Source organism: Giraffa tippelskirchi, chromosome 3, assembly GCF_054371585.1.
Source record: "Giraffa tippelskirchi isolate mGirTip1 chromosome 3, T2T-mGirTip1v1.2.pri, whole genome shotgun sequence".
Lineage (NCBI taxonomy): Eukaryota > Metazoa > Chordata > Mammalia > Artiodactyla > Giraffidae > Giraffa > Giraffa tippelskirchi.
The window spans coordinates 105,688,773-105,714,605 of NC_137277.1; the positions used below are offsets into that span (position 1 = coordinate 105,688,773).

The window sequence follows — 25,833 nt, forward strand, 5'->3', positions numbered from 1 at the left end:
TTGAGGAATGTGAGGAAGAATGTCTTCCATGCCTCTCTGCTAGTTTCTTGGGGTTTTGCTGGCAGTCTCTGGCATTCCTCTTACAGAAGCATCTCTCCAGTCTCTGCATCCGTCTTCACATGGGTTCTCCTCTGTATGTGCCTGTCTCCAAATTTCCCATTTTTATAAAGACACCAGTCACACTGGAGTAACACTCACCCTACTGACCTCCTTTTAACTTGATGATCTCTATAAAGACCCTATCTCAGAAGTGAGGTTACATTCTGAGGTACCAGGGGGTTATGAATTCAACATAGGAATTTGGGGGGGATGCAATTCAACCCATTACAGGAAGGAAATCCGAGAACATGTTGTGAGTCAGAAGTTGAACTGAACAGCTTCTACTGGGTCCTGCTGACTCTTTAAATTCATACTTCTAATACAGATCATGCATTAAACATCAGTGATTTTGTGGGAAATAAGAATTTTATAAGAATTTTATGCTATTATGCGGAGCCCTAGAAAATAGAGTTACATGATAGACTTGAGTATTCATGATCCCACATACCCTGTCAGTCTATTCAGTTAAAAGGGAGGTCTTTTTGGTGATTGACATAAGTTTGTGTTTATTCTGAATAAGCAAAACAAATCTTGAGATTCTGGCACATACCCTTTTCAATGAGGGTAGAGTAACATCAACTTTTTCCTAGGCCATCTTTGAAATAATTTAAATTAGATGCCTTTGTCTACTCTGTGTAATTTACACAAGATTACAATATTGGTAGGTCACACCTGTAGCCAAAAAAACCCAAAAAGCAAAACAAGATCATCTCTCTGAAAATTAAATAGACTAATTCAGATTTTGGACGTGATCAATAAATCAGGTGATTTATAAGAAGATATATTATTACAGCAAGCTTTTATATTTCAGAAATCCATGTTATGTTTTGCAGATAATCTGCTTAATTTTTACTTAAACAATAGCCAGATTGCTTTGAACATTGAAAATAACTAGATCTTTCATTTAACCAGATTCATGCACAAATTCAGGTCAGTTGGCTGTTACACCTGGCCCAGTAGATTTGCACTGAAATGCATTTTGACACTTTAATATAATTGGTATTAGGTTGTATTTTTTTTTATACTGAAGATAATTATGCCATAGAATAAGTCCACTGGCCCTAGAAGACTTAGCAATATGCTAATTGTAAGAGTAGGTCCAGAACATTTAACAAGGATACAAAAATGTGCATATCAGTCAGAACAGATGAGCTGCAAGACTTTATAAAAACACATCCATAAAATATTAACCTGTAAACTGTTGATTGGTAGACATATTTCAGTGCAGTTTGTTTTCCATGTGATGTTGCTCTGCACCTGTATTTTGGTTGCTTCCTAAAATGTGGTTTCAGCTTCTAAAGCTAAAATAAAAGTTCTTGAGAACAAAATCACAATCAAAACAGCATAGCTACGTAAATAGCTAAACATTAGAGTTAGTGTAAGAAGCAAATCTAGTGTACTATCTCAGTTTTTTCTACCAACTGTTTGGTTTTAGGTAAAATTCAAAACCCATCTCTCTTTGGAAAAGATCTTAAGTTAGATAGAACTATGAAAATTCAAAATATGCTGTTTTGCAATGTAGGCTAACATATCTGAAAGAGGTACTATTTTTTAAATATAGGAACTAATTAATAAAAATACCATGACCTGTTATTTGTTATTTCTCCTTTTAGCGGAAGTACAAAGTGAAATTGAAAGAATCTTTGAGTTGGCAAGATCTTTGCAACTGGTTGTTCTTGATGCAGACACCATCAATCACCCAGCACAACTTATAAAGACCTCCTTAGCACCAATTATTGTTCATGTAAAAGTCTCATCTCCAAAGGTAATTTTCATTTCTGTCTTAAGATTTACAAGGTCATTTCCTTTGAAACACTCTTTGCCCTGTGCATTTTTGTTTGTTGCAAGGAAAATGTCTTTTTAAGACCCTTTTAATGAATACAGTTTTTGATTCACCTGTTCTGTAAAGGTTCTTGAAGTTTTGAGAGAGCAAATAAAGAATGGTTTATTCCTTCAAGAAACTCACTGTCTGTGTGGTTCCCAAACCAGGCAGTTATGCAAAAATATAATAAAAAGCAAAAAAAAAAAAAAAAAATAGGAAAGATGACGAAAAGTTAAGTCTGGCTTTTCAGAGATTTTAGGTGCTATCTTGGTAAATCTCTTAGGTAAAATTGATTCTTATATCACCTCTATTATCTCCCCAGTTGAGAGAGTAAATAGTTCAAGAAGTACACATGTATTTACTATAAATAAAGCCAAACATTACTGTATAACATCTCTCATGGAAACTTTATATAGATCCGTGCATTTATGCTTAGGTTGGATTCTTCAGGGCTTCCCTGATAGCTCAGTTGGTAAAGAATCCGCCTGTAATGCAGGAGACCCCAGTTTGGTTCCTGGGTCAGGAAGATCTGCTGGAGAAGGGATAGGCTACCCACTCCAGTGCTCTTGGGCTTCCCCTGTGGCTCAGCTGGTAAAGAATCTGCCTGCAATGCAGGGGACCTGGATTTGATCCCTGGGTTGGGAAGATCCCCTGGAGAAGGGAAAGGCTAGCCACTCCAGTATTCTGGCCTGGAGAATCCATCAAGGAATATAATTATTCTGTGATGAAGCACAATGGAGTATCTGCCATGTATCTTTATGCCAATGGGGGAGATAAAAATAAAAGTGAGAAAGCCTCAAATCGGTCCCTTTTTTCCCTTACAAACTTTTATATATCCATTTATTTATTTATTTTTAAATTGGTCCCTTTTGACTTGGATATTCTTTAATTTTAAAAACGTGATGATGTTCTAAAAAGTGAATGTGGAATAGATACCCTTGGGAGGTACTACCTTAACAAACAGTTTCTCTCTAGTGGCTCCAAGAGTTCATTTTCTTGCTTAAATGCATATTCAGCTTCGAACCAGACCAGTAGTCTCCTTTCCCAGGGGAAGCATGTGCCCTTCCCAACCCTCCTGACCTCCTCAGTCTTCCATCTCTCCAGGCACTGATTCTGTGCAGGGTGAGCTTAGAGTCCTGACCAAGCCAGGACCTTTGGGCAATCATTAGAATGGAGTGAAATGGCTTTGACCACTTGGAGTCTCTGACCCAGAACTGAAGGGGATTCAAGCACCCTTCACTGCAGCGGAATAGAGTTCAACCCCTCTGGCCCCAATCGCCAGGGAGTCCACAAGTGCAGGAACGGGTCCCCTCATGGATATATGTGCTGTATCATAGAGCCTCGTAGATTAGTACTGTTTGCAAGAAAGTATCCTATTTCAGCTAAAAAATAATTAAGGGAAAGAGGAGCATACATATAGAAAAATGCAATTACAGCAGTGCCCCCAAAGACATAGGTATATCACTGGTTTACATGTAGCAATATACCAGTGCAAATGTTTTGCCTAGATTTAGAAGATGAAATTGTCCTATTAATGTCAGATTAGACTAGAATGCCTTAATAATGATCAATGACATAAAGAGTCAAATATATAAGTGACTCTGATATTGATCAGACATCGAGATATTGAACCAAAATGCTATTCAACTGAATTTGGACATAAATGATCTGGTACAGATCAGTGCCTCCACTTTTGCAGGGCCCTTTTTGAAATCTCTGGATAAAATCTAGGAAGGGGGCCTAAGAACCCACCAAGACCTCACATGTAGCAAGAATAGGATGGACATATCAAATCCACTATAACTGAAAGCCAGTGTAACTGAATGATGTCATTACAGAGCTTATATGTATACAAAACTTGTCATACTTGTTTTCTCCCTATTAAATATTCAGGGTTAAACAGACTCTGAAAAAATGTCTTGATTTATTTGGTTTTCTTTCAACTCACTGATAGTATCTCAGATTCATGTCTTCTTCTATCAGGTTTTACAGCGGTTAATTAAATCTAGAGGAAAGTCTCAAAGTAAGCACTTAAATGTTCAACTGGTAGCAGCTGATAAACTTGCACAGTGCCCTCCTGTAAGTACAATCATTTTTTGTCTTAATCATTCTTGACTAGTTAGAAGAGGCTGGTGGGTTTTTTATCATATTAGCATTGTCTTTTTTATTCTAGAATGGTCATGATAATGGTATGTTGTCATAAACCTAAGGGATTTCTTGGAACAAACTGCTGCCGTCACTTTGGCTACCCAGGCATCCAGAGCTCAGTTATGTCTGCCACGTAATAAGAAATGAACTTAGTGTCCGGGGTCCAATGTCCTTACTGCCACCTTGATTGCCTTTCAGACACTCAGCAAACTACTTAATGCAGTCATGTGGATGCTTTTATGAAAAGAAAACAACAAATAAAACACACTGATTTGACTTTAACTTTTCTGCCAGAAAGTTCTGATAGGCATAAATGATTATGACACTGAAAATTGAGAATTTATTAGAACTAGAAGAGCCCTGTGGTTACTGCAGATGAAAAGGTCAAAGTTAAGTAAGGTGAAAAACTGTATTATAACAATTTTTCTTCTAATGCCACTACCAGAGAACAGCTGCTGAGTTCAAAGCCAAGCAAATAGTGAGGAGGTGGGAGGTTGGGGGATGGTAACTGTGTCATGTGGGTCACCAGTGTCTACACCTGCTCAGCTGACTTACTATTTCTGTGCCTGTGTTTCTCTAAAGGAAATAACTGTTTTTCTACTGATTTAATTCACTAGGTTTTGTTATATACTTGTGTAAGGAGAAGGCAATGGCACCCCACTCCAGTACTCTTGCCTGGAAGATCCCATGGATGGAGGAGCCTGGTAGGCTGCAGTCCATGGGGTCGCTAGGAGTCAGAGACGACTGAGCGACTTCACTTTCACTTTTCACTTTCCACTTTCATGCATTGGAGAAGGAAATGGCAACCCACTCCAGTGTTCTTGCCTGGAGAATCCCAGGGATGGCAGAGCCTGGTAGGCTGCTATCTCTGGGGTCGCGCAGAGTCGGACACGACTGAAGCGACTTAGCAGCAGCAGCAGCAAGGATCGTTCGTGCTCTGTGGAGTCATAAAATCCAATTAAGATGTTTAGAGAAGCAACACAGTGTAGCTGTTAAAAATATAGACTCTGAAGCTGACTGCCTGGGTTCAAATCTACCCTAATCTATCACATCCCTGGTTATCTCATCTTGAGCAGATACCTATCTGGTTGGATTGGTATAAAGTCTCAATGAGTGAATGTATAGTAAAGCTCTTAGAACAGTACCTAGCACATAATAAGCAGCATCTTTTAAATGTTTCTGTTATAATTACTGGATGTACTTTGTACTGTGATGTGCTGACCTGTCAGGCTCTGTGAGGACCTGTGCCTGTCAGTTTCACTGTTATGTCTCAAGTTCCTATCATAGTAGACCCACAATAAATATTGAATGAATGAAATGATATAGAGGCAATAAGACTACAGGGTAAGAATCAGGATACGCAGGCAACACATCAGATGCTTACCATGGGCCAGACACTGTGCTAGATGCCTTACCTAGATTATCTCTAACCCTCACAATTAGTAAATTAAGCAGTATTATCCCCAATATATAGTTGAGTCAACTGAAGATAGAGAGGTTAAGTGATTTCCCTAAGGTACATAGCAAATTAAGATTAGATTTAGATCTTTCTGGCACCAAAGCCAATTTCCTTCCCATACAATCCAACCCACCTGTTCACACACACAAACATGGTTACCTGCCTGCAGATAATTTTGAGAGCTCGGAGTCTGGAATGCTATATTAAGAAGTCTAACTTCACATTGCTGACCGCTGAAGTTCACTTACACATGGAATCCATGCTTAAAGTACTGAGCAGATAGAGAAGTGTATTACTCAGACCCTGACCCTCTAAAGCATCCAGTTGGAGGAAGCTAACCTTTAACTGAGCAGCTACCAAAATACAGGAACTATGCTATTGTTTTCAATTTTTAGAACAGTTTTCTAGGGGTAGTTTATCAGTTGGGTTTTCTGAGAAGCAGACACTTAAGTGAATTCAAAGTACAGATTTATTAAGGAAAATGCCTATAAGAGTGAAAAACCTGGCTTAAAAGTTAACATTCAAAAAACTAAGATCATGGCACCTGGTCCCATCACTTCGTGGCAAATAGAAGACAAAAAGGGGAAACAGTGGCAGATTTTATCTTCTTGGGCTCCAAAGTCACTGCAGACAGTGACTGTAGCTAAAAAGTTAAAAGATGCTCTTGGGAAGGAAAGCTATGACAAACCTAGACAGTGTATTAAAAAGCAGAGACATCACTTTCGCTATGAACCACAAAGGTCCATATAGTCAAAGCTATGGTTTTTCCAGTAGTCAGGTACAGATGTGAGAGTTGGACCATAAAGAAGGCTGAGCGCCAAAGAATTAATGCTTTTGAATTGTGGTTCTGGAGAAGACTCTTGAGAGTCCCTTGGACTGCAAGGAGATCAAGCCAGTCAATCATAAAGGAAGTCAGTCCTGAATATTCATTGGAGGGACTGATGCTGAAGCTGAAACTCCAATACTTTGGCCACCTGATGTGAAGAGCTGACTCACTGGAAAAGACCCTGATACTGGGAAAGATTGAGAGCAGGAGGAGAAGGGAGCGACAGAGGATGAGATAGAATCATCTCTCAATGGACATGAGTTTGAACAAACTCAGAGAGATAGTGAAGGACAGGGAAGCCTGGCGTGCTGCAGTCCATGCAGTTGCAAAGATTTGGACATGACTAAATCCCATGGACGGAGGAGCCTGGTAGGCTACAGTCCATGGGGTCGCCAAGAGTTGGACACGACTGAGCGACTTCACTTTCACTTTTCACTCTCATGCATTGGAGAAGGAAATGGCAACCCACTCCAGTATTCTTGCCTGGAGAATCCTAGGGACAGCGGAGTCTGGTGAGCTGCCGTCTATGGGGTCGCACAGAGTCGGACACGACTGAAGCGACTTAGCATAGCATAGCATAGCATAAACAACTGAACAACAACAACAAATGCCTATGAGAAAAAAAAGGGGAGGGGAACAGAAGCAGAACTGGAAGGAGAGCCTCCAGATCTGATGCAGTTCTGACTCAGTGAAAGGAAAGGAGGAAGGAAAAAGTGGGGAGGAGGAGCCTCAAACGGTGATAGAGCCTTGAGAAAGTCTCCCCCTAGGAGCTGGGGATTCCCAGAGTACTAGAGGATCCTCATTTTGGGCAGAAACGTTCTGGCTCTAGTCCCCATGCTCAGGCAGGGTCTAGGAGCAGCCCAGGGAGAGCATGGCCTTGCTTGAATACCTGGTGGATCCTGAAGGCACAGCAACACAAGGCTATCTGCTGACTGCTCTCATCACAGCAGGTCCTCACTCCAGGGGAATGGGGGCGTACACCTCTGTGACGCCAGAGTAAATAACACTATTCTTAGTTTCTCCAGGAGAAAGCTAAGTCCCCATTAAGAAATTTATTGGAAGTAACAATTAGTTGTGCTCCAATATAAATAAAAAAATAAGTTACCCCAAGACTCAACCCTGGATATGTCTGACTCCAAAGCTCTGTCCACTGTACTGCTCCACTAGGACACATAGCTGTGTCATGTGGGTGGATTTCTGGCCCCCAAGTTCACTGTGCAAAAAATAGTACATTTTCCACTTTGACCCCTAGCCCACTGGACAGACAGGATGCTTAGCCACGCTTGCAGCTGCCTTTACCCTAACCAAGTGCAGAACAAGGACTCCCAAGTGGTAAGGGTGGGGTTGGCAAGAAAGTTGAGAGAGTGAGGGGAGGAGTTCCAATTCAGAGAACCAATTCATTGACCAAATCCACATGGTCCTTAAGAAAGGGTGCTATGGGACTTACCTGTGGTCCAGTGGCTAAGCTTCTGAGCTTGCGATGGAGGTGACCCAGGTTCAATCCCTTGTCAGGGAGCTAGATCCCACATGCCTCAACTAAGAGTTTGTATGCCTCAACTAAAGAGCCCGCATTTCGTAACTAAGACCCGGTGCAGCCAAATAAATATCTTAAAAAAGAAAAAGAATGGATGTTGTGTTGCATCAGACCTTATTGGGAACCAGGGGGTCTTTGGCAAGGCAGGGAGACACATAGCCCCTCCTTTCTGGGGCATTGGCAAGAGAGCTCCCTTCTCTGTCAGTATCTTCCTCCCCCGCCCCTTATTGCTATTAAAGGAACTTCCTATTTGCTTTTGTTGTATCTAAAAGCATCCCCACCTTCTTTTGTTTCCAGAGGCAGTTAGCACAAAATGTTTCCAACCAGTTTAGGACACAAAATCCAGAAGGGGAAATGGAGAGCAGGCAATTTCCTGTAACAAACACCCCCTCCCTCAGCAGACAAGGAAGCACAGACCCTGCCACCTGCTTGAGTGGTGGAAAATGAAGAGGGAAAAGTACAAAAGGAAAGATGCCAATTAAATATCTCAGATCTCATTGGCCATGTCTGCGTTCACACTGTGAGGGTGGTACTGCTTCCAGGAAGTCCCCGACGTGCGGCAAGATCTGTAGAGTTTGAGGAGCAGATCTGGGTGGACTGGAGAGCAGTTGGGCCTGTCTGATTTCATTTGGCACAGTGATCAGACTTACCCAAAAGGAGGAAGGCATTCCACAATGGCTGTCTAAGTAGAGAGCCTGTCTCTAACTGCATTCAATTGGAGGTAGAGGAGGGAGTGGAGTGGGACCTGGGACCTAATGTCAGGTATTGTGGAAGGAATCTCCTCTGGTGAAGACCAAAGGCTGTGGCCTCTGACATCCCTCCCCTACTTTGACACTCTGATTCTACCTAGAGTTTGGGTGTGATCAGCATAGACATGTTATGGAGACCATGAGGGTTGTAGAGCCCAGGGAAGAAAAGAGTATAAAATTAAACAGAAGATATGTCAAGTCAAGTAACATGCTTATTGTTTCAAAACATTGTTAAGATGTTTCACAGAACATGTACGCACATCTGAGGACATGGTATCCATGCCTCTATATGGTTAAATCAGACAAATTCAAAGATTTATTCATCTCAATTCTGTGTAGCTCACTATCGACTTAAAAAATATTCACAACCTAAAAGTTGAGGGTTACGTTTTATTCGGTGGGAAATTTTAGGACTGTAAGCCCGAGAGACAGCATCTCAAGTAACCCTGAGAGAACTGCTCTGAGGAGGTGAGAGGGGAGCCAGGTTAAATAAAAGTTTTGCAACAAAGGGTAGGTAGTCTTAATGTCAAAAGATTATTGTTCATGAAAGAAAACCAGATATCTCAAGTTAAGGAATTTAGCACTTTTACATGAATGGGAAGGTGCAAGAGTCTGAGCTCACTGTAATCATTCCTTTCATGTGCATCTCAGCATCTAGGGCCAGTATGCTGTGTTTTTTTACATCCTGAGCTCCCCTGGGGCTCCCCGTAGGGAATGGCTGCAGTCTGTGACTGGTATTCTTTTCCTTCCTAAAGTGCCTTAAGGCTCACCAGCTCACATTGGAGGGCTGCAATTGCTGATGACTGTGACATCCTTTTTACTGATATGGTAGGAAATATTTCATTTCCCATCACCTAAGATCAACCCTCTTGGTGAGAACTAAATGCCATTATTTAAGCATTAGACCTGTTACCTTGCTAGATGCTAAGGAGACAAAGGCACATTCCTGCCTTCAAGAAGCATGTAGTCTAATAAGATTCCAGTTGGTTGAGTCAGCAGTTAGCAAACAATCTGTTAGATCATGAATATCCTTGCAGATATTACTTCATAGATCTTTTTTTAGATGTAAAGAGCAGTTCATGTACACACTGCTATATTCAAAATGGAGCAACAACAAGGACCTGTTGTATAGCACATGGAACTCTGATCAATGTTATGTGCCAGCCTGGATGGGAAGGGGTTTTGAGGAAGAATGGATACATGTATATGTATGACTAAGTCCCTTTGCTGTTCACGTGAAACTATCATAACAAGAGTCTTGGAGAAGACTCCTGAGAGTCCCTTGGACTCAAGGAGATCAAACCAGTAAATCCTAAAGGAAATCAATCCTGAATATTCATTGGAAGGACTGATGCTGAATCTCCAATACTTTGGCCACCTGATGGGAAGAGGCGACTCACTGGAAAAGACCTTGATGCTGGGAAAGATTGAAGGCAGCAGGAGAAAGGGATGACAGAGGATGAGATGATTGAATGGCATCACCAACTCAAAGGACATGAGTTTGAGCAAGCTCTGAGAGATGGTGAAGGATAGGGAAGCCTGACATGCTGCAGTCCATGGGTTGCAAAGAGTTGAACACAACTGAGCAACTGAACAACAACAACAATCACAATATTATTAATCAGCTATACTCCAATACAAAATAAAAAGTTTAAAGTTTGAAAAAAAAAAGAACAATTTAGATCAGGGTTGCTCCACATTGTGTGTTGAATAATTTTTTGTTATAGGGACCTGTCCTGTGCATCGTAGGATGTTTAGCATTATCCCTGGCCAGTAACAACTACTGAGTGTGGCAACTGAAAATATCTTCATACATAGGGAAAGCCATCGCTCCCTGCTGAGAAACACTGGTTTAGAGGAATATCTACACAAGTTTTAGTTAATGATGTTATAAGAAGTCTCAGTATGTAATTCCTTGAGATGCATTTCAGGTGAACTAAACTTGTTCCTTTTGAATTTGATCTTTTTACAGAATGTGTTTATTAACATTTATCTCTAATAATTACTAGAGAAAAATAACTTGTCTTATTCATATTGATATATTTTAGCTGCTGAGAGCGTTGATAGTTGAGTAGTTGTGTGTGAGTACAGCATATTACATCTGAAATAACTGGAACCAAGAGAAGATAGTGCACTTCAACGCAGATAATACTGTGAGTGGCCTTATGATGTGTCCTCATGTGAGGACTCTCCAACAGCCCGATGCACTAGGAAGGCAGCTTTGCCCTGTTGTTATTTCAGCAGGATAAACACTTTCTTGTTTTATATAACTGGTTCGATAACCTGGAATTCTAAACTTGGAATTCTAAAGTAGTCTGGATAAGCAAGGTTACTTTGTATTTAATATTCTGTATACACTTTGTGTTCACATTGTTAAACATGTTCACTTGGTATTGTTTGAATAGCATTTGTAATACTAAGAAGGAATTGTATACTCATTTTTGAATTTTTGAGAAAATCTTCAGATTATAAAAACTAGTAGTAATCTCAAAATGTATCTGCATTTTTCCTACTTTACTTCAAGACCGTAATTATCATTGTCGTCCAAAGATGGGTGATCACTGTGTCATTTTAGTTCCTCTAGGAGAATTTGCAACTTCCTTAATTGGCTACTGCATCTCCAATCTGAAAAGTCAACAAATTGCACTAGCGGAGTCTCGCATTGCTAAGAAATTACAGGCAGCAGTCTTTAGAAAGAGAAGTCTAAAAAAAGTACTGAAAAGATTAACTCTCTGTACCTAGAAAAATGAACTCAGGGACTGTTGAAGAAAAAAAGGGACCTTGAAAAGCACCTGGTGTAGTATTTCCTGGCGTGTGTTCTTCCCAGTATGGGTTCTATGCAGTGTCAACAGGTAGAAAGCACTTTGGTACCAAAAATGTTTGAGACAATATTTATGTAAACAAACATAGACTGTTCTCTTTACTGCAAAAGCTTTAATATGCTAATAGATATTTTATAGCTCCATTAGAATAGTGTACATTGCTTCCCCTAAATTTTGACTATAGAACCATTTTTCCACAGGGCATCCTGTGGATATAGTGTTTCATGGAACAATTCTAGGGAAAGACTGATCATTTTGCAAATGAGAGAACTGAGACCAAGAGAGATGAACTGACTTTCCAGAGATCGTACATCTTTGCCAAGTCAGCATAAGATCTCTGTCTTCTCATCCGACAAGACCTTAGAGACTGAATGGCAACAGATAGGTTACTATATATGATATAATATATATCATATCATATAAGTATATCATTATATCATTAGATAATGATTATATAATTATATATGTATGTGTGTATATATATATATTGCTGCAGAGAGAATCATGGGTTTCATTAGTGAGGCTTCTAAGAATGGGATCAGCAAACATTTCCAGTAAAGTGCTAAGGAGTAAATATTTTAAGCTTTGTGGGCCATGTGGTCTTCACAAAACTACTCAATTCTGCCTTGGGGGCAGGAAAGTAGCCACACATGGTATGTAATTGAATGTAAGTGTTCCAATCAAACTTTGTTTATAAAAGTAGGAGGCAGGCCCAAGGTAGCCAGCCCACCAAAGTTGCCACCCTTGTTCTAGAACAAAGTTCTGGTTGTCTATTTCTGTGCAGTGAACTTCCCCAAAATTTAGTGACTTCGAATGACGACCCCTTGGTGGTACACAGCTGGTGACTGAACTAGTCCCTTTCCATCAAGAATATGAGCATCTTATGTGGCACCTCTCAGGGCTCCAAGAGCAAGTATTCCAACCCCTTAAACTTAGATCCTGGGTTTATTGTCACAGCATCATTTCCACAGTGTTCTGCTAGTCAAAGGAATCCAGAGGCTGCTCAGATTCACGGAGACAGGACATAAACCCTACATCTCCATGCAGAGAGTGTTAAAGAACTTGTGGCCATTTTTGATCTGCCACAAACAGAAAGATGAGCTGGAAGGATGGGCTACTGAATACTTCTACTCTGGAAGAATGAGGACTTTCCTTCATTGCTTCCTCTAGATTCACAGAAGAAAAGGTGGGATCAGACAGAAAAGGATCTTGAGAGACGAGGACCCACAAGCCCATTTCATATGTGTGTTTTTATATGACCAGCCTGAATTTCTATTTGGGTTATACATCTATACACTATAGTGCTGGATTTCATTTTGCTTGCATCAGATACCCTTTTCCTTTTCAGAGAAGTTGAAATAGTACATTTAAGAAGTGCAAAGTTCAAGTTGCCCCAGTACTATGGTATTCAGTTACATAATGCATGGTGAAAAAAGCAGATAGGCAAACAGTTCAATATATAAATGAAATGTAATCCTTTAATTCTACTTAGCTACAAACTGGCTTGTGTTACCAAAAGCTGACCCTGGCTCTTTGAGCTCTGTAATTTTTCTGTGTGTGTAAAATGACAATCATCACTCTCTCTGCAAGAGGGAGACACGTCTCCTCCACAGAGACTTGCAGACCTCCAACATTACGATAGCCATGGTCGTTCTCGTCTCTCACCCTTTATTTTCCATTGCTGAATGGACTCAGATTTACTCTATTAAACACAGGAACTCTGAAGTGAATGTTAGTACCCAGGATCCTATGACAGTAGTATTGCTATCACAGTAGTAATTTTCCACTGCCCTATTCCAGTAATTTTATTTAAATTACTTAGAATCATGTGGATTCTCCTACCTGAAGTGCCATCCCTGTTGGTGCATTTATTAGTACAGAGCCTCTGGATTCTGTACAAGTACAGAAGGTAATTCACGACATGACTTTTGAAAAAGTGACTAATCAATTTCAGATGTTTCCTTCATGAAACAAGGCCATACAGGATCTAGTTTCTCTCAGTCCCAAGGAGACTACTCTTGTTGCAGGAATTTCAGTCACCCAAGTTAGGGACAGTTCACTCCCTTCAGTACTATGATTTAAAGTATTGGGTTAATATGGACTCAACAAAAACACCAGGTGCCTTTTCTGCAGACAGTAGCACTGATAAATGTTGTTAAAACCTTTTAAGATTAAGAATGGACAGGATGAGGGGTGGGGATTGGGAGGGAGTCTCAAGAGGGAAGGGATGTATGTTGTATACCCTTGGTTTATTCATGTTGATATATTTTAGATACCAACACAATATTGTAAAGCAATCATCCTCCAATTAAAAATAAATAAATTTGAAAAAGAAAAAAAATGGACAGAATGGAGTTCCTTGGCAGTCCAGTTGTTAGGACTTAGAGTTTTTCACAGTTGTGGCCTCAAATCTAATCCCTTGTCAGGGAACTAGAATCCTGTATCAATAACCTCAGATACGCAGATGACACCACCCTTATGGCAGAAAGCGAAGAACAACTAAAGAGCCTCTTGATGAAAGTGAAAGAGGGGAGTGAAAAAGTTGGCTTAAAATTCAACATTCAAAAAACTAAGATCATGGCATCTGGTCCCATCACTTCAAGGCAAATGGATGGGGAAACAATGGAAGCAGTGAGAGACTTTATTTTCTTGGGCTCCAGAATCACTTCAGACGGTGACTACAGCCATGAAATTAAAAGATGCTTGCTCCTTGAAAGAAAAGCTATAACAAACCTAGACAGCACATTAAAAAGCAGAGACATTACTTTGCCAACAAAGGTCTGTCTAGTCAAACCTATGGTTTTTCCAGTAGTCGTGTATGGATGTGAGAGTTGGACTACAAAGAAAGCTGAGCGCAGAAGAATTGATGCTTTTGAACTGTGGTGTTGGAGAAGACTCTTGAGAGTCCCTTGGACTGCAAGGAGATCAAACCAGTCAATCCTAAAGGAAATCAGTCCTGAATATTCACTGAAAGGACTGATGCTGAAGCTGAAACTCCAGTAATCTGGCCACCTGATACAAAGAAGTGACTCATTGGAAAAGACCCTGATGCTGGGAAAGATTGAAGGTGGGAGGAGAAGGGTACGACAGAGGATGAGATGGTTGGATGGCATTACAGACTCAATGGACATGAGTTTGAGCAAGCTCCAGGAGTTGGTGATGAACAGGGAGGCCTGGCGTGCTGCAGTCCATGAGGTCACAGAGAGTTGGACACGACTGAATGGCTGACCTGACCTGAACTGAAGCTGTGCAGCACAGCCAATACATAAATAAGATAAATAAAAAGCAGAACCATCTTTTTAAAAAAATGAATGAATGGTGTGGATGGGTGTGGTGAGGGAAATGTGGCTGGGTTCAGAATGAACATCATAGATCATTAAAAGAGAGGAACTAGAAGGGATCAAAGTCACCATATTCTTCGCCTTCATGCTTTCCCCACAGATCAGTGGTAGGAATTATGATTGTCTTTCCCTTTTGGCTCATTAAAGTGGAAACTGTGCCTGAAACTAACTGCTAGAGCCACATGATATTGGTAGGCTTTCTTTTATCCCCCAAAGTACTCCTAAATCTTTCAAAATCCCTTTAACTTAGAGTTTCCTATCACTAGTTGACCAGTGAGTTGAGTACTCAGGAATTCAAAGCTTTAATAATATAAAGAATGCAATTCTGACATGAAAGAAACATTGGCTGGTAATTTTATAATTAGCATTGCCTATTTGCCATTCAGCCATTTCATTTCACTGAATAGTGCTTGCCAGTCATTTTTTTACATGGTGGCAAATTAAAGATCTCTATATTCCAATAACAAAGAGGCAAAATACTATGCTCACCCCTATTATTTCTTTTTTCCACTTAGAACTAGGAAAGATGCCCCATGTGAGGTTCTATCTCTGCACAACAAATAAATAAAAGCAACGCATATACCATGGGAGAGTTCGTATATATTTAATCCCCTGGCTACTTAGTTATGTACCAATTTAACAAAAAAGTTAGGATTCAACTGGAGCATTCATTTCTAAGTTTTATAAACTTTTTATTTTAAAACATTTAATAACAACTCCTAAATAAAACATGTTAGAAATTATGTTTGTTTTAATGAGATTCTCCCTCTTTGCTGGAAAGTATGTATTTCACAGTCATAAAGACTTGCCCATTCCCTCTCTATATCCTCCCTCCCAAGAGAATGTATTATAAAAGAAAGAAATGGTTTTGATTTGCATTTCTCTAATAATGAGTGATGTTGAGCATCTTTTCATGTGTTTGTTAGCCATCTGTATGAAATGCAAATCAAAACCACAATGAGGTATCATTTCACACCAGTCAGAATGGCTGCTATCCAAAAGTCTACAAGCAATAAATGCTGGAGAGGGTGTGCAGAAAAGGGAACCCTCTTACACTGTTGGTGGGAATGCAAACTAGTACAGCCACTATGGAGAACAGTGTGGAGATTCCTTAAAAAACTGGGAATAGAACTGCCATACGACCCAGCAATCCCACTGCTGGGCATACACACCGAGGAAACCAGAATTGAAAGAGACGCGTGTACCCCAATGTTCATCGCAGCACTGTTTACAATAGCCAGGACATGGAAGCAACCTAGATGTCCATCAGCAGACGAATGGATAAGGAAGCTGTGGTACATATACACAATGGAATATTACTCAGCCATTAAAAAAAAATACATTTGAATCGGTTCTACTGAGATGGATGAAACTGGAGCCCATTATACAGAGTGAAGTAAGCCAGAAAGAAAAACACCAATACAGTATACTAATGCATATATATGGAATTTGAAAGATGGTAACGATAACCCTATATGCGAGACAGAATAAGAGACACAGATGCATAGAACAATTTTATGGACTCTGAAGGAGAAGGTGAGGGTGGGACGTTCTGGGACAATAGCATTGAAACATGTATATTATCATATGTGAAACAGAACACCATTCCTTGTTCGATGCATGAGACAAGGGCTCAGGGCCGGGGCAATGGGATGACTCAGAGGGATGGGATGGGGAGGGAGGTGGGTGGGGGGTCCAGGAAGGGGAACACATGTAAACCCATGGCTGATTCATGTCAATGTATGGCAGAAACTATTACAATATTGTAAAGTAGTTAGCCCCCAACTAAAATAATAAATAAATAAATAAATAAAAGAAAGAAAGAAATGGAACCTGTTCTGATCATCAGTGTAGTAACTGAAAAGTACTCCATGTTTTCTGAAGACCAGCATGACCTACCTTCCGATTCTCCCCAGTTTTGCAGATTTGTGCACTCAGAGTCCCAACTTCCCAGAAGTACTCAGTCCCAGGCAAACCAGGACGGCTAGTTGCTCTAATTCGGATACCTTCCTTGAGCAAGTATGTGATACTCTGTGAATGAAGAACTAGACAGATCTTTACACACTTAAATTATTTTTAAAAAGCTATTGCAGACTTTCTTCATTCCTATTATAATCAGCTTCAATCTTTTTCCCTTTATTTCCTGCCATTTTTGTTTTCTGGACTACTGGATAAGCTAGAGGCATGTTTTTCACTCGTTATTTCTCATGCTTCAGTTTTTTCATTTTTCTGAAAGAGGTTATCCAGAAAAGGGACCTCCTCTGCCTGGTTTTCTGGTGATTTGTTTTGACTCTTCTGTTCACTCCTTATTTACTTTGGCAGCCGCATTATTTCTGCCCAGCTCAGCTGAAGAAAATATCTCATCACAGAATGTCGGAGGCGCGTGCCGTGTCGGTACTTTGAAAACAGCTCAGCGTTACCCCTCTCTCCCAGTCTCAAGGGCATGGTGTCACCAAGTGGGTAACCCCTCACTGCCTGTGATTGTCCCATTACCCACACCTTCTTCTGATTAGATAGCTCTCTGCATCCATATCCCATGCCAGAGGCCTCACGTATTACACAGTGAAGAGCTAACTGCACTTGAAGCTTTAAACTTATGAAACATTGGCAGAGCTGGTTTGCATAATTCATTCGTCTGCTTTTCTTTGAATTCCTCTTTGTATAATTAAAAATTTTTTTCCTGCCTTATCCTCATTTTGTAACACTCTGGTCTAATCAGCTGTGTTATTTCCTAAGCAGTTGAAAGGAAAAATTGTCACAGATACCCAGGCTGTGAGATTCCTCTTAGTTGGAAATAAGCTGCATATGTCAGTATTCATTCAAAAGCTGAAATTTGCTTTGCTCTGTGCTTTTGAAAGCCTAAAAGCAATTTCAATTCATCCTCCATCGTATAGCTGTCTTTTTAGCAGTGCAAAAGCTTAGTTTCCTAGAAATGAGTGAGACTTTAGCAAACAGCCATGTGCTAATGTATACAAATTCTATCCATTGGGAAAGGAAAGCACTTTATTAAACTACTTGTAATTAAATGTATGTTTAATTCTGTCTGCAGCCATGACAATGTGTTAATAACATGTGGAATAGCCAGAAAGATAGAAATCTCATTCAAATAATGCTTTGCAATGGGTGCTCCTTACCACATTTTGCCCTCTCGGGGCTTTGCAGTCCTGGCTGTGATAATTAGAACCCTTAGTCCAAGTGTCTCTGGATGGTTCATTAACTTGAGACTTTATGAAAACAAAAAAATGACTTGTTGAGACTGCTGCTGCTGCTGCTGCTGCTGCTAAGTCACTTCAGTCGTGTCCGACTCTGTGCGACCCCATAGACGGCAGCCCACCAGGCTCCCCCGTCCCTGGGATTCTCCAGCCAAGAACACTGGAGTGGGTTGCCATTTCTTTCTCCAATGCATGAAAGTGAAAAGTCAAAGTGAAGTTGCTCAGTCATGTCCGACTCTTAGCGACCCCATGGACTACGGCCTACCAGGGAAAATCCATGGGATTTTCCAGGCAAGAGTTGTGAGACTACACTTTGGTTTTGGGGTTTTTTGTTTGTTTGTTTGTTTGTTTTTGTTTTGCCTTGTAAATTTTTATTTTAATTTTTTTATATTTTTAAAGCTTTTTTATTTTATATTGGAGTATAACCGATTAACAATGTTGTGATAATTTCAGATGGATAGAAAAGTGACTTGGCCATATGTATATATGTATCCATTCTCCCCCAAACTTCCCTCCCATCTAGACTGCCACATAACCTTGAGCACAGTTCCCTGTGCTATATAGGAGGACCTTGGTGGTTATTTATTTTAAATATAGTAGTGTGTACATGAGACTACATGTTGTTGAGATCCCATATTATAGAATGAGATTTATGTAACTGAATTGTGCAGTTAACATAAATAACACCGTATAAACAGCAGACTCCAGATGAAGTCAAGTCTAGAATGTGTGGCCGATTTTAGCCTGGAGTGATGGACAGAGTGGTCCTTTGTGCTGGCCAAGTTTCCTCTTTCTTCTTCCTGTCTTGTCTGTCTCAGTGTGTGCACGCCCTCTGGGATGGGGCTGTTCTTGTGCCATTCAAGTCAGCATTGCAAGGCCATCAGAGAATGCAATGTGTATATCAGAGCATTAGGGACATTTCTCAGAGTCTACATTTGTAACCGTTGATGGTTTAGGTTAATGAGGGGAGGGAGCTTTTGATTTCAAGAGACAGACACCCTCTTGATTTGCGATAGTGGGAAGAGGATTTATTACAAGGATATATGTTGACTGACACTGTGGACCTAGCTGTCTTCTTATTCTCTCACGGACCATATGGTCTCTTCCATTGTGTCTTTTGCTCCTCTTTTGACTTACTCATAATTTCCCCTCCCTCATAAATTTGACTTTCACATATCTCTCAGCGCCTCCTTCTATATCCATAACTTTAAGCTGTAGTTCTGAACATTCAGTGGTTCAGTCTCTGTTGTTCTGAATTAAAGTCCCAGTGTGGCATAGACTATTATGGATTTTAATACCTGTTTCTTACCCAGAGTGAATGCTTCTTGAGCATAGAGGTGAAGTCTGTTTTCTTTGCCACAGTACACTCACAATGCCTAGCACAGAATGCTGCTGCTGCTGCTAAGTCGCTTCAGTCGTGTCCAACTCTGTGCACAGAATAGGTATCAAGTAAATATTTTATGAATGAATAAAATATGCAAAAACCCATCTGAAATACACTAAGCATTCTTGTGGGGCAAAGGTTTCTACATGACTTCAGCTGGCTGTCTTCTCAAACACCAGTTGGCTTAGACTGAAGTCACCTTATTCTTTCCTAGTTGCTAAATACTTCTCACTGCCTTGCAAATTAGGGTCAAAATGTTCAGTAAAGATGGATGTGATGAAAACATTCAAAGAGTAAATGTTGGGAGAGAGATTGTTTCCATGGTGACTTCTGCTTCAGGGAGCCCTCACATTGAAGAGAGTGAGTCAGCTGACCCCCCACCCACCCAGAGCCATCTAGTTGCTGTAAGCCAACAAGCCACCTGCAGCATCAAGTGCTGCTGGCAGTAACCCTGTATTTAATCCAGTACTGGAAGCTCCTTCTTTGGCTAAAATGAGCTGGTCAAAGCAAGTGGGGGCAGTGGAAGTGGTGCAGCAGGCAAGGTATGGATTCAGCTGCTGAAAGTCAAGGGTGTACTCTCACTTACCTGTGTAATGGCTTTTATCTTGATGAGGCTGACCCTTCAGAGAATCGATGTCCTGGTTATAGTCTTTCTGTGTTCCCAACCACACTACAGTGACAGAGGGGCCACTCTACTCCTCTGGAGAAAAAGAACAACTTCCAGATTATAGAATAGGTGTTGGACCAACTCCTTAGTGACAGAAACATGGACACCAGACACGTCTTGTGTGACCCCTCCCCGACTCCTTCACCACCACCACCGCAAGCAGTTATTCCTTGCTCTTATTCTTGTTTAACCATTTCACACAATTAACTTAATTGTGAGAGTATAAGAATAAGAGCAAGGAATAACTGCTTGCGGTGGTGGTGGTTAGGGAGTCGGGGAGGGGTCACACAAGACGTGTCTGGTGTCCATGTTTCTGTCAAGTCTTTGCGTGCTGCAATTCATGGGGTTGCAAAGAGTCGGACACGACTGAGAGACTGAACTGAACTGAACTGAACTGAGCAGAAAGACTATGCTGTGGTTTTCTACTATTAATCCTTTACCTGTCATGTTTTATCATAAGAGAGATAACATCATTTCACAAACATTCTAAAAAAGTTCCCAAGTAGGGGCTTCCCTGGTGGACCAGTGCTTAAGAATCTGCCTTGCAGTGCAGGGGATGTGAATTCGATCCCTGGTCAGGCAACTAAGATCCCACATGCCACGGAGCAACTAAGGCAGCATGTGGCATCTACTGAGCCCACGCACCACAACTAGAGTTTGTGTACCCAAAAAAAGATCCCCCGGGCCACAACTAGGACCCAGTGCAGCCAAATAAGTAAATAAATGTTAAAAAAATTACCCAAGCAAATGTTATTTCCTCCAGCACAGTTAATTTGCGAGATGAAATGTTTATTCCTGTGATACATTTGTTACTGAAACATTTATAGAACTCCTCTTTCAGTGCCATTAACTTGCTTCTCTCATATTCTGAAGTAAGTAAATATTCAGTAAGTATCTATAGGAATATATGGATAAAGATGTGAACACATATGTGTTTTCACTGTATTCTACTTAGAACTCTTCTTTATGTACCTCATCTTTTTTTCTTCCTAAATAATGAAAGATCCAGATATGAGCATTCCCATTTTTATGTCCTTGTCCAAATTTGTACAGGGTCAACTGTTTAGTGCTTCATTTGACTTTAACTTTAGGAACTGCCAGTACATCCCCTCAAATTTGATATTTGCTGTTGGACGTTAGAAACAATATTATCTTCATGAAGTAGAATTTCAGGTTTCATGGCCTAACATTTGAAGTAAGATAAAATGGATTTTCTTTTTATCTGCAGGAAATGTTCGATGTCATACTAGATGAGAATCAGCTGGAGGATGCGTGTGAACACCTGGGAGAGTACCTTGAGGCCTACTGGCGTGCCACCCACACGACCAGCAGCACCCCCATGACCCCGCTGCTCGGAAGGAACTTGGGCTCAACAGCACTCTCGCCATATCCCACAGCAATTTCTGGGTTACAGGTAGTGTCACTTGTGCTTTTACAACCTTACATTTAAGCTTCTATAGGGAACTCGATTGAGATGGAGACTAGGATTGTCATTACTCTGAAGAGAGAACCTTGTATGTTACTATATCAAAAAATCTCAAGTAGTAGCTAATCATATAGACTATTTTACTTTTTACACACTCAAATCACTTTGGTTCATATACTTGCTATAAAGTATTAGCAAAAAAATTCTTCAGATTCACATCTTTTGGCTGCATTGATTCTAACAGATATAGATTATTTTACACTTTTACATATACTATTTTACAGTACACTCAGAAAGCATTGGGCTTCCCTGGTGGCTCAGATGGTAAAGAATCAGCCTGCAGTGTAGGAGACCTAGATTCAATCCCTGGGTTGGAAAGATCCCCTGGAGGAGGACGTGGCAACCCACCCTAGTATTCTTGCCTGGAGTATTGCCATGGTCAGAGCAGCCTGGCAGGCTGCAGTCCATGGGATTGCAAAGAGTCAGACATGACTGAGTGACTAAGCACACACAACACACACAGAAAGCATTACCTAGTCATGATCTGCCCTGGACAGAGTTACCCAGAGACTGGCCTTTTCCTTAGAACTTTGTACTCTGTTCATGTATAATGACTTTTACTTAAATTCATCCCTCCTCTGTTTACACTGGTGGTCCAGTGGTTAAGACTCTGTGCTTCCAATGCAAGGGGCAAGGGTTCGATTCCTAGTCCGGGAACTAAGATCCCACAGGTGCTGGTGTTGGCCAAAACTGAACTCATCTCTCCTATGTTTAAACCCTGCTAAGAAACTTACTACCTACTAGTCAGGGGACCATTCATTACTTCTCCACGTCACTTCTTCAGGATTAGACAGTGGTGACACTGTCAGGCACAGGACCAGCTAAGTGAGGAGGGATAGACGGACATTATGACCAATCTTACCTAATCCCACTCCACAGGCTGCAAGGCCTGTCCATGCGCAAACAGAACGTGCAGAGTAGAATCGTCTCGGTTGGAAATAGTGGCAGATCTCTGAGTTTTCTTAGGGGTTAGCAAGGCCCACCTTGGCCATCAGCTATGGCCTTTAGGGGAGCGGGGGATGAATGCAGGATCAGGAGGCTCACTCTCTTACTGTTCAGGTGCTGTGCTCAGGGCCAGACGTGGGGAGCCAGAGGCATTACAATATGAAGTGAACCTGATATGAATAAGAATGAATGATATATCATATGAATCTATAAGATACTAAGCAGCCGCAGGAATGTGGCCAGACCCCCAGCTGACTGAGGAATGGTTGTCCATCGAACATTGACTAGTTATAATAATAGTCATAATGTAGATCGTGTAGAGTTAACTCTGAGATAAATGGCACTCTCTGAAATGTTATTATAACCCTATTACTCTTTTATAAAACTGCATCTTTGTAAGAAAAAAAAACTACCACATAAATAAATAGCTTTTGTGGCTAGAAATGAACTTGGGAAACGTCCTGTTATAATATACAGTGTATATGTGGGCACTGGGACTCTTTCTTTCCTTGTTTTACTGCCTGCATGCTGATCTGAGTTTGGCACTTCCACTGACCAGTTAGGGTTGGCTCCAAGCTGTACATTGTGGGAGGAGAAATGGATAAATGAAGCAATGTGATTCCACCTACACAAGTTGGTAGAGATGAAATGTTGTACTTTGTTTATGAATATAGCACTCCTGACTCAGCACCTCTCAGACATCCACCTGGAGTGGTTCCCCCAGTTTCACTTGAGTTAACATGGTGCCCTTTGTCCTGGGGCCAAGTTCTCCTAGTAACCATGGGCACTTAATTGTTAGACCCCTAGTTGGGGCTGGAGGCAGAGGCTGTGACTGTTGAATGAGTTTCCCGCTGAAGGTGGGTATCCTTTAGAGAAAATGTGCCTTGGTCTTTGGTTTCATCATATCCTGTTTCTTAACTGAGGCCACCTACCTAAGCGGGTAGGCACAGCTATGGATACATGTTTTCCTGAGATTTGAAGAAAAATGTTAACAGCATTTACTGAGCACTTATATAAGTGACTGAAGATATTAATTTCATGTTATCAGAGGAGTTTAGTTTATATTCTGAGGATTATTTTTCCAGGACATTTCAGTTGGAGGAAGCAAGAATTGTAAATGTATCAGTTAGCTGGCTTCATAATTTATTGTATACTTCTTTGGAGAGAATGTTGCTGAGTCTTGCATTTATGTAGGATGTAGAAACGAATATTTTATGGGAAGTACAAATCATAATTTTACTAAAATATTTTTAAAAGGTATAAGGAACATTCAACTAGATAAAGATGAAGTGTGTGACTTTAGGAGAAAGCTTTTATCAGTTCAAGAGAAGAAAAAATAGCAGATACTATTCTGAACTTTAACTTATTTCCCAATAGTAAAATAATCCTCATTTTTGCAATAGAAGTGGAATTATTAGGCTCTCCTAAATATACTAAGTTCCATTCAGCAGTTAACTTTCACTTTTTAAAAAAATTAATTTATTTATTTTAGTTGGAGGCTAATTACTTTACAATATTGTAGTGGTTTTTGCCATACATTGACATGAATCAGCCATGGTTTTACATGTGTTCCCCATCCTGAACCCCCCTCCCACCTCTCTCCCCATCCCATCTATATTTTTAATAGGAAGCATAAGTATGCAGTGTTATGTAATTAAAATTCACAAACTACCAGCACTTTAGCCTCTTTGCGTGTTGTGTCCCAAATACATTAAGACCAGATATTTCGAGCAGACCATTTGTACATCAGAATGTTTTATTAAGTCAAATATTTAGCATCTTATTGTACAGATCCTTCTGTTGTACATACATTTACATGTTCTACGTGAATGAAGCGGACATGATTTAACAGTGAACTATCTGATATTTTTAGAGTCAGCGTCTGAGGCACAGTAACCACTCCACAGAGAACTCTCCAGTTGAAAGACGAAGTCTAATGACCTCTGATGAAAATTATCACAATGAAAGGGCTCGGAAGAGTAGGAACCGCTTGTCTTCCAGTTCCCAGCATAGCCGAGATCATTACCCTCTGGTGGAAGAAGATTATCCTGACTCATACCAGGACACTTACAAACCTCATAGGAACCGAGGATCACCTGGGGGATATAGCCATGATTCTCGACATAGGCTTTGAGTCTGCAGAAACAAACAAAAAGTTCATCTGTTGACGATTTGCCATAGCACTGCTAGGATACAACCAGTCATCTTAACGTGGCAAGTACAGCACAGTATCGACTGTGCTTATGGGCTGCTGTCATTGATGCTAAGAAGGGGCAAAAAAAAAAAATGTACATTATGCCCTTAAGTCTAGATGGATCTTAGATGCCCAATCATACAGATATTTTTAAGTGCAACATTTACATAACAGTACCTTTTGTTTTCTTCATTAGATTTAGACACATCAATTTGTAATTTAGGGTACTTATCAAGGCACATATAAAATAATTTCCCATGCCGGAAATTCCAAATGACCAGTTCCAGTTGGAACCAATTTATAAACCAATTCCTGTTGGAATTTGGGTGAATCGACTAGAAAGTCTACTTGAGCATGTTGTAATCAATTTAAAAATCTGAAAAAAAAGAAACTAATAAAATCAAAATACCAATAGAAGTCAAAACCAGCTGTTGTGTTTATTTGCTGGAAGCTAAATTTACACTTAAAGTTGGAAGGTATAAACATTTTAATATATGTTAACATTGCCAGAATGGCTTTTCTAACTTACCAAATGTATTGATAGTGGCAAAAAAAAATCTCAAATTAATGCAGAAATTCTTTAGTCTCCTCAGATTTTAATATTTTTTATTTCTTTTCTGGCACAGCTGTTGTATTCAAAGTATTTTGCTTTTTTGTTTCGTCACAACTATTACCATGTTTGAAGTTGGCAAAGAAATTCAACATTTCTTTAGCAGTGAGAGAAGATAGTAAAGAGAAGCCCAATCATAGTTGGTTATGCAAGATGGAAAATGGGGTGTTGTTTCCCCTTTCATCAATCTGAGCACAACTACATCCATCCAGGAATCTGAAGTCAGACTCTAAGGATAACACAGATCCTCCTGAGTGCAAGGCTAAACATCTCCAGTTGAGATTTTATCTGTCCCACTTACCACAAATATGTTTGTGTTTCCCACCAGCACAATTGAATATCTTTCCATTGCTTCACTCAGTCTCTGCCTTTGAGTGTCTGAATGTGCTAGCCCTTCACCAAATTCTTTATAATCATGCTACAGGTTTTTTTCTTTACATGAACACATTGAATTTTGATATTGAAAGCTGTGTTTATACAAAATGATTAATTGAAAAACTGTGAAAATGAATTTAAAAGCTTGCAGTAAAAAAAT

General features: G+C 40.3%; 1 protein-coding gene across 9 annotated transcripts in view; it reads left to right on the forward strand.

Annotated features, from left to right (window-relative positions):
* The window catches only part of CACNB4 (calcium voltage-gated channel auxiliary subunit beta 4), a 272,610-nt gene extending 247,498 nt beyond the window's left edge, over window positions 1-25,112 (forward strand). For 8 of the 9 annotated variants that reach the window (XM_081578067.1, XM_081578068.1, XM_081578070.1 and 5 more), the window contains 4 exons: window positions 1,713-1,864; window positions 3,905-4,000; window positions 21,292-21,477; window positions 24,368-25,112. In XM_081578067.1, coding sequence (XP_081434193.1) covers window positions 1,713-1,864; window positions 3,905-4,000; window positions 21,292-21,477; window positions 24,368-24,628 — 695 coding nt within the window. In that variant the 3' untranslated portion in view covers window positions 24,629-25,112. The remainder of the gene's footprint in view (window positions 1-1,712; window positions 1,865-3,904; window positions 4,001-21,291; window positions 21,478-24,367) is intronic. The other variant, XM_081578071.1, reaches the window with a different exon arrangement.
* Window positions 25,113-25,833: the final 721 nt, after the last annotated feature.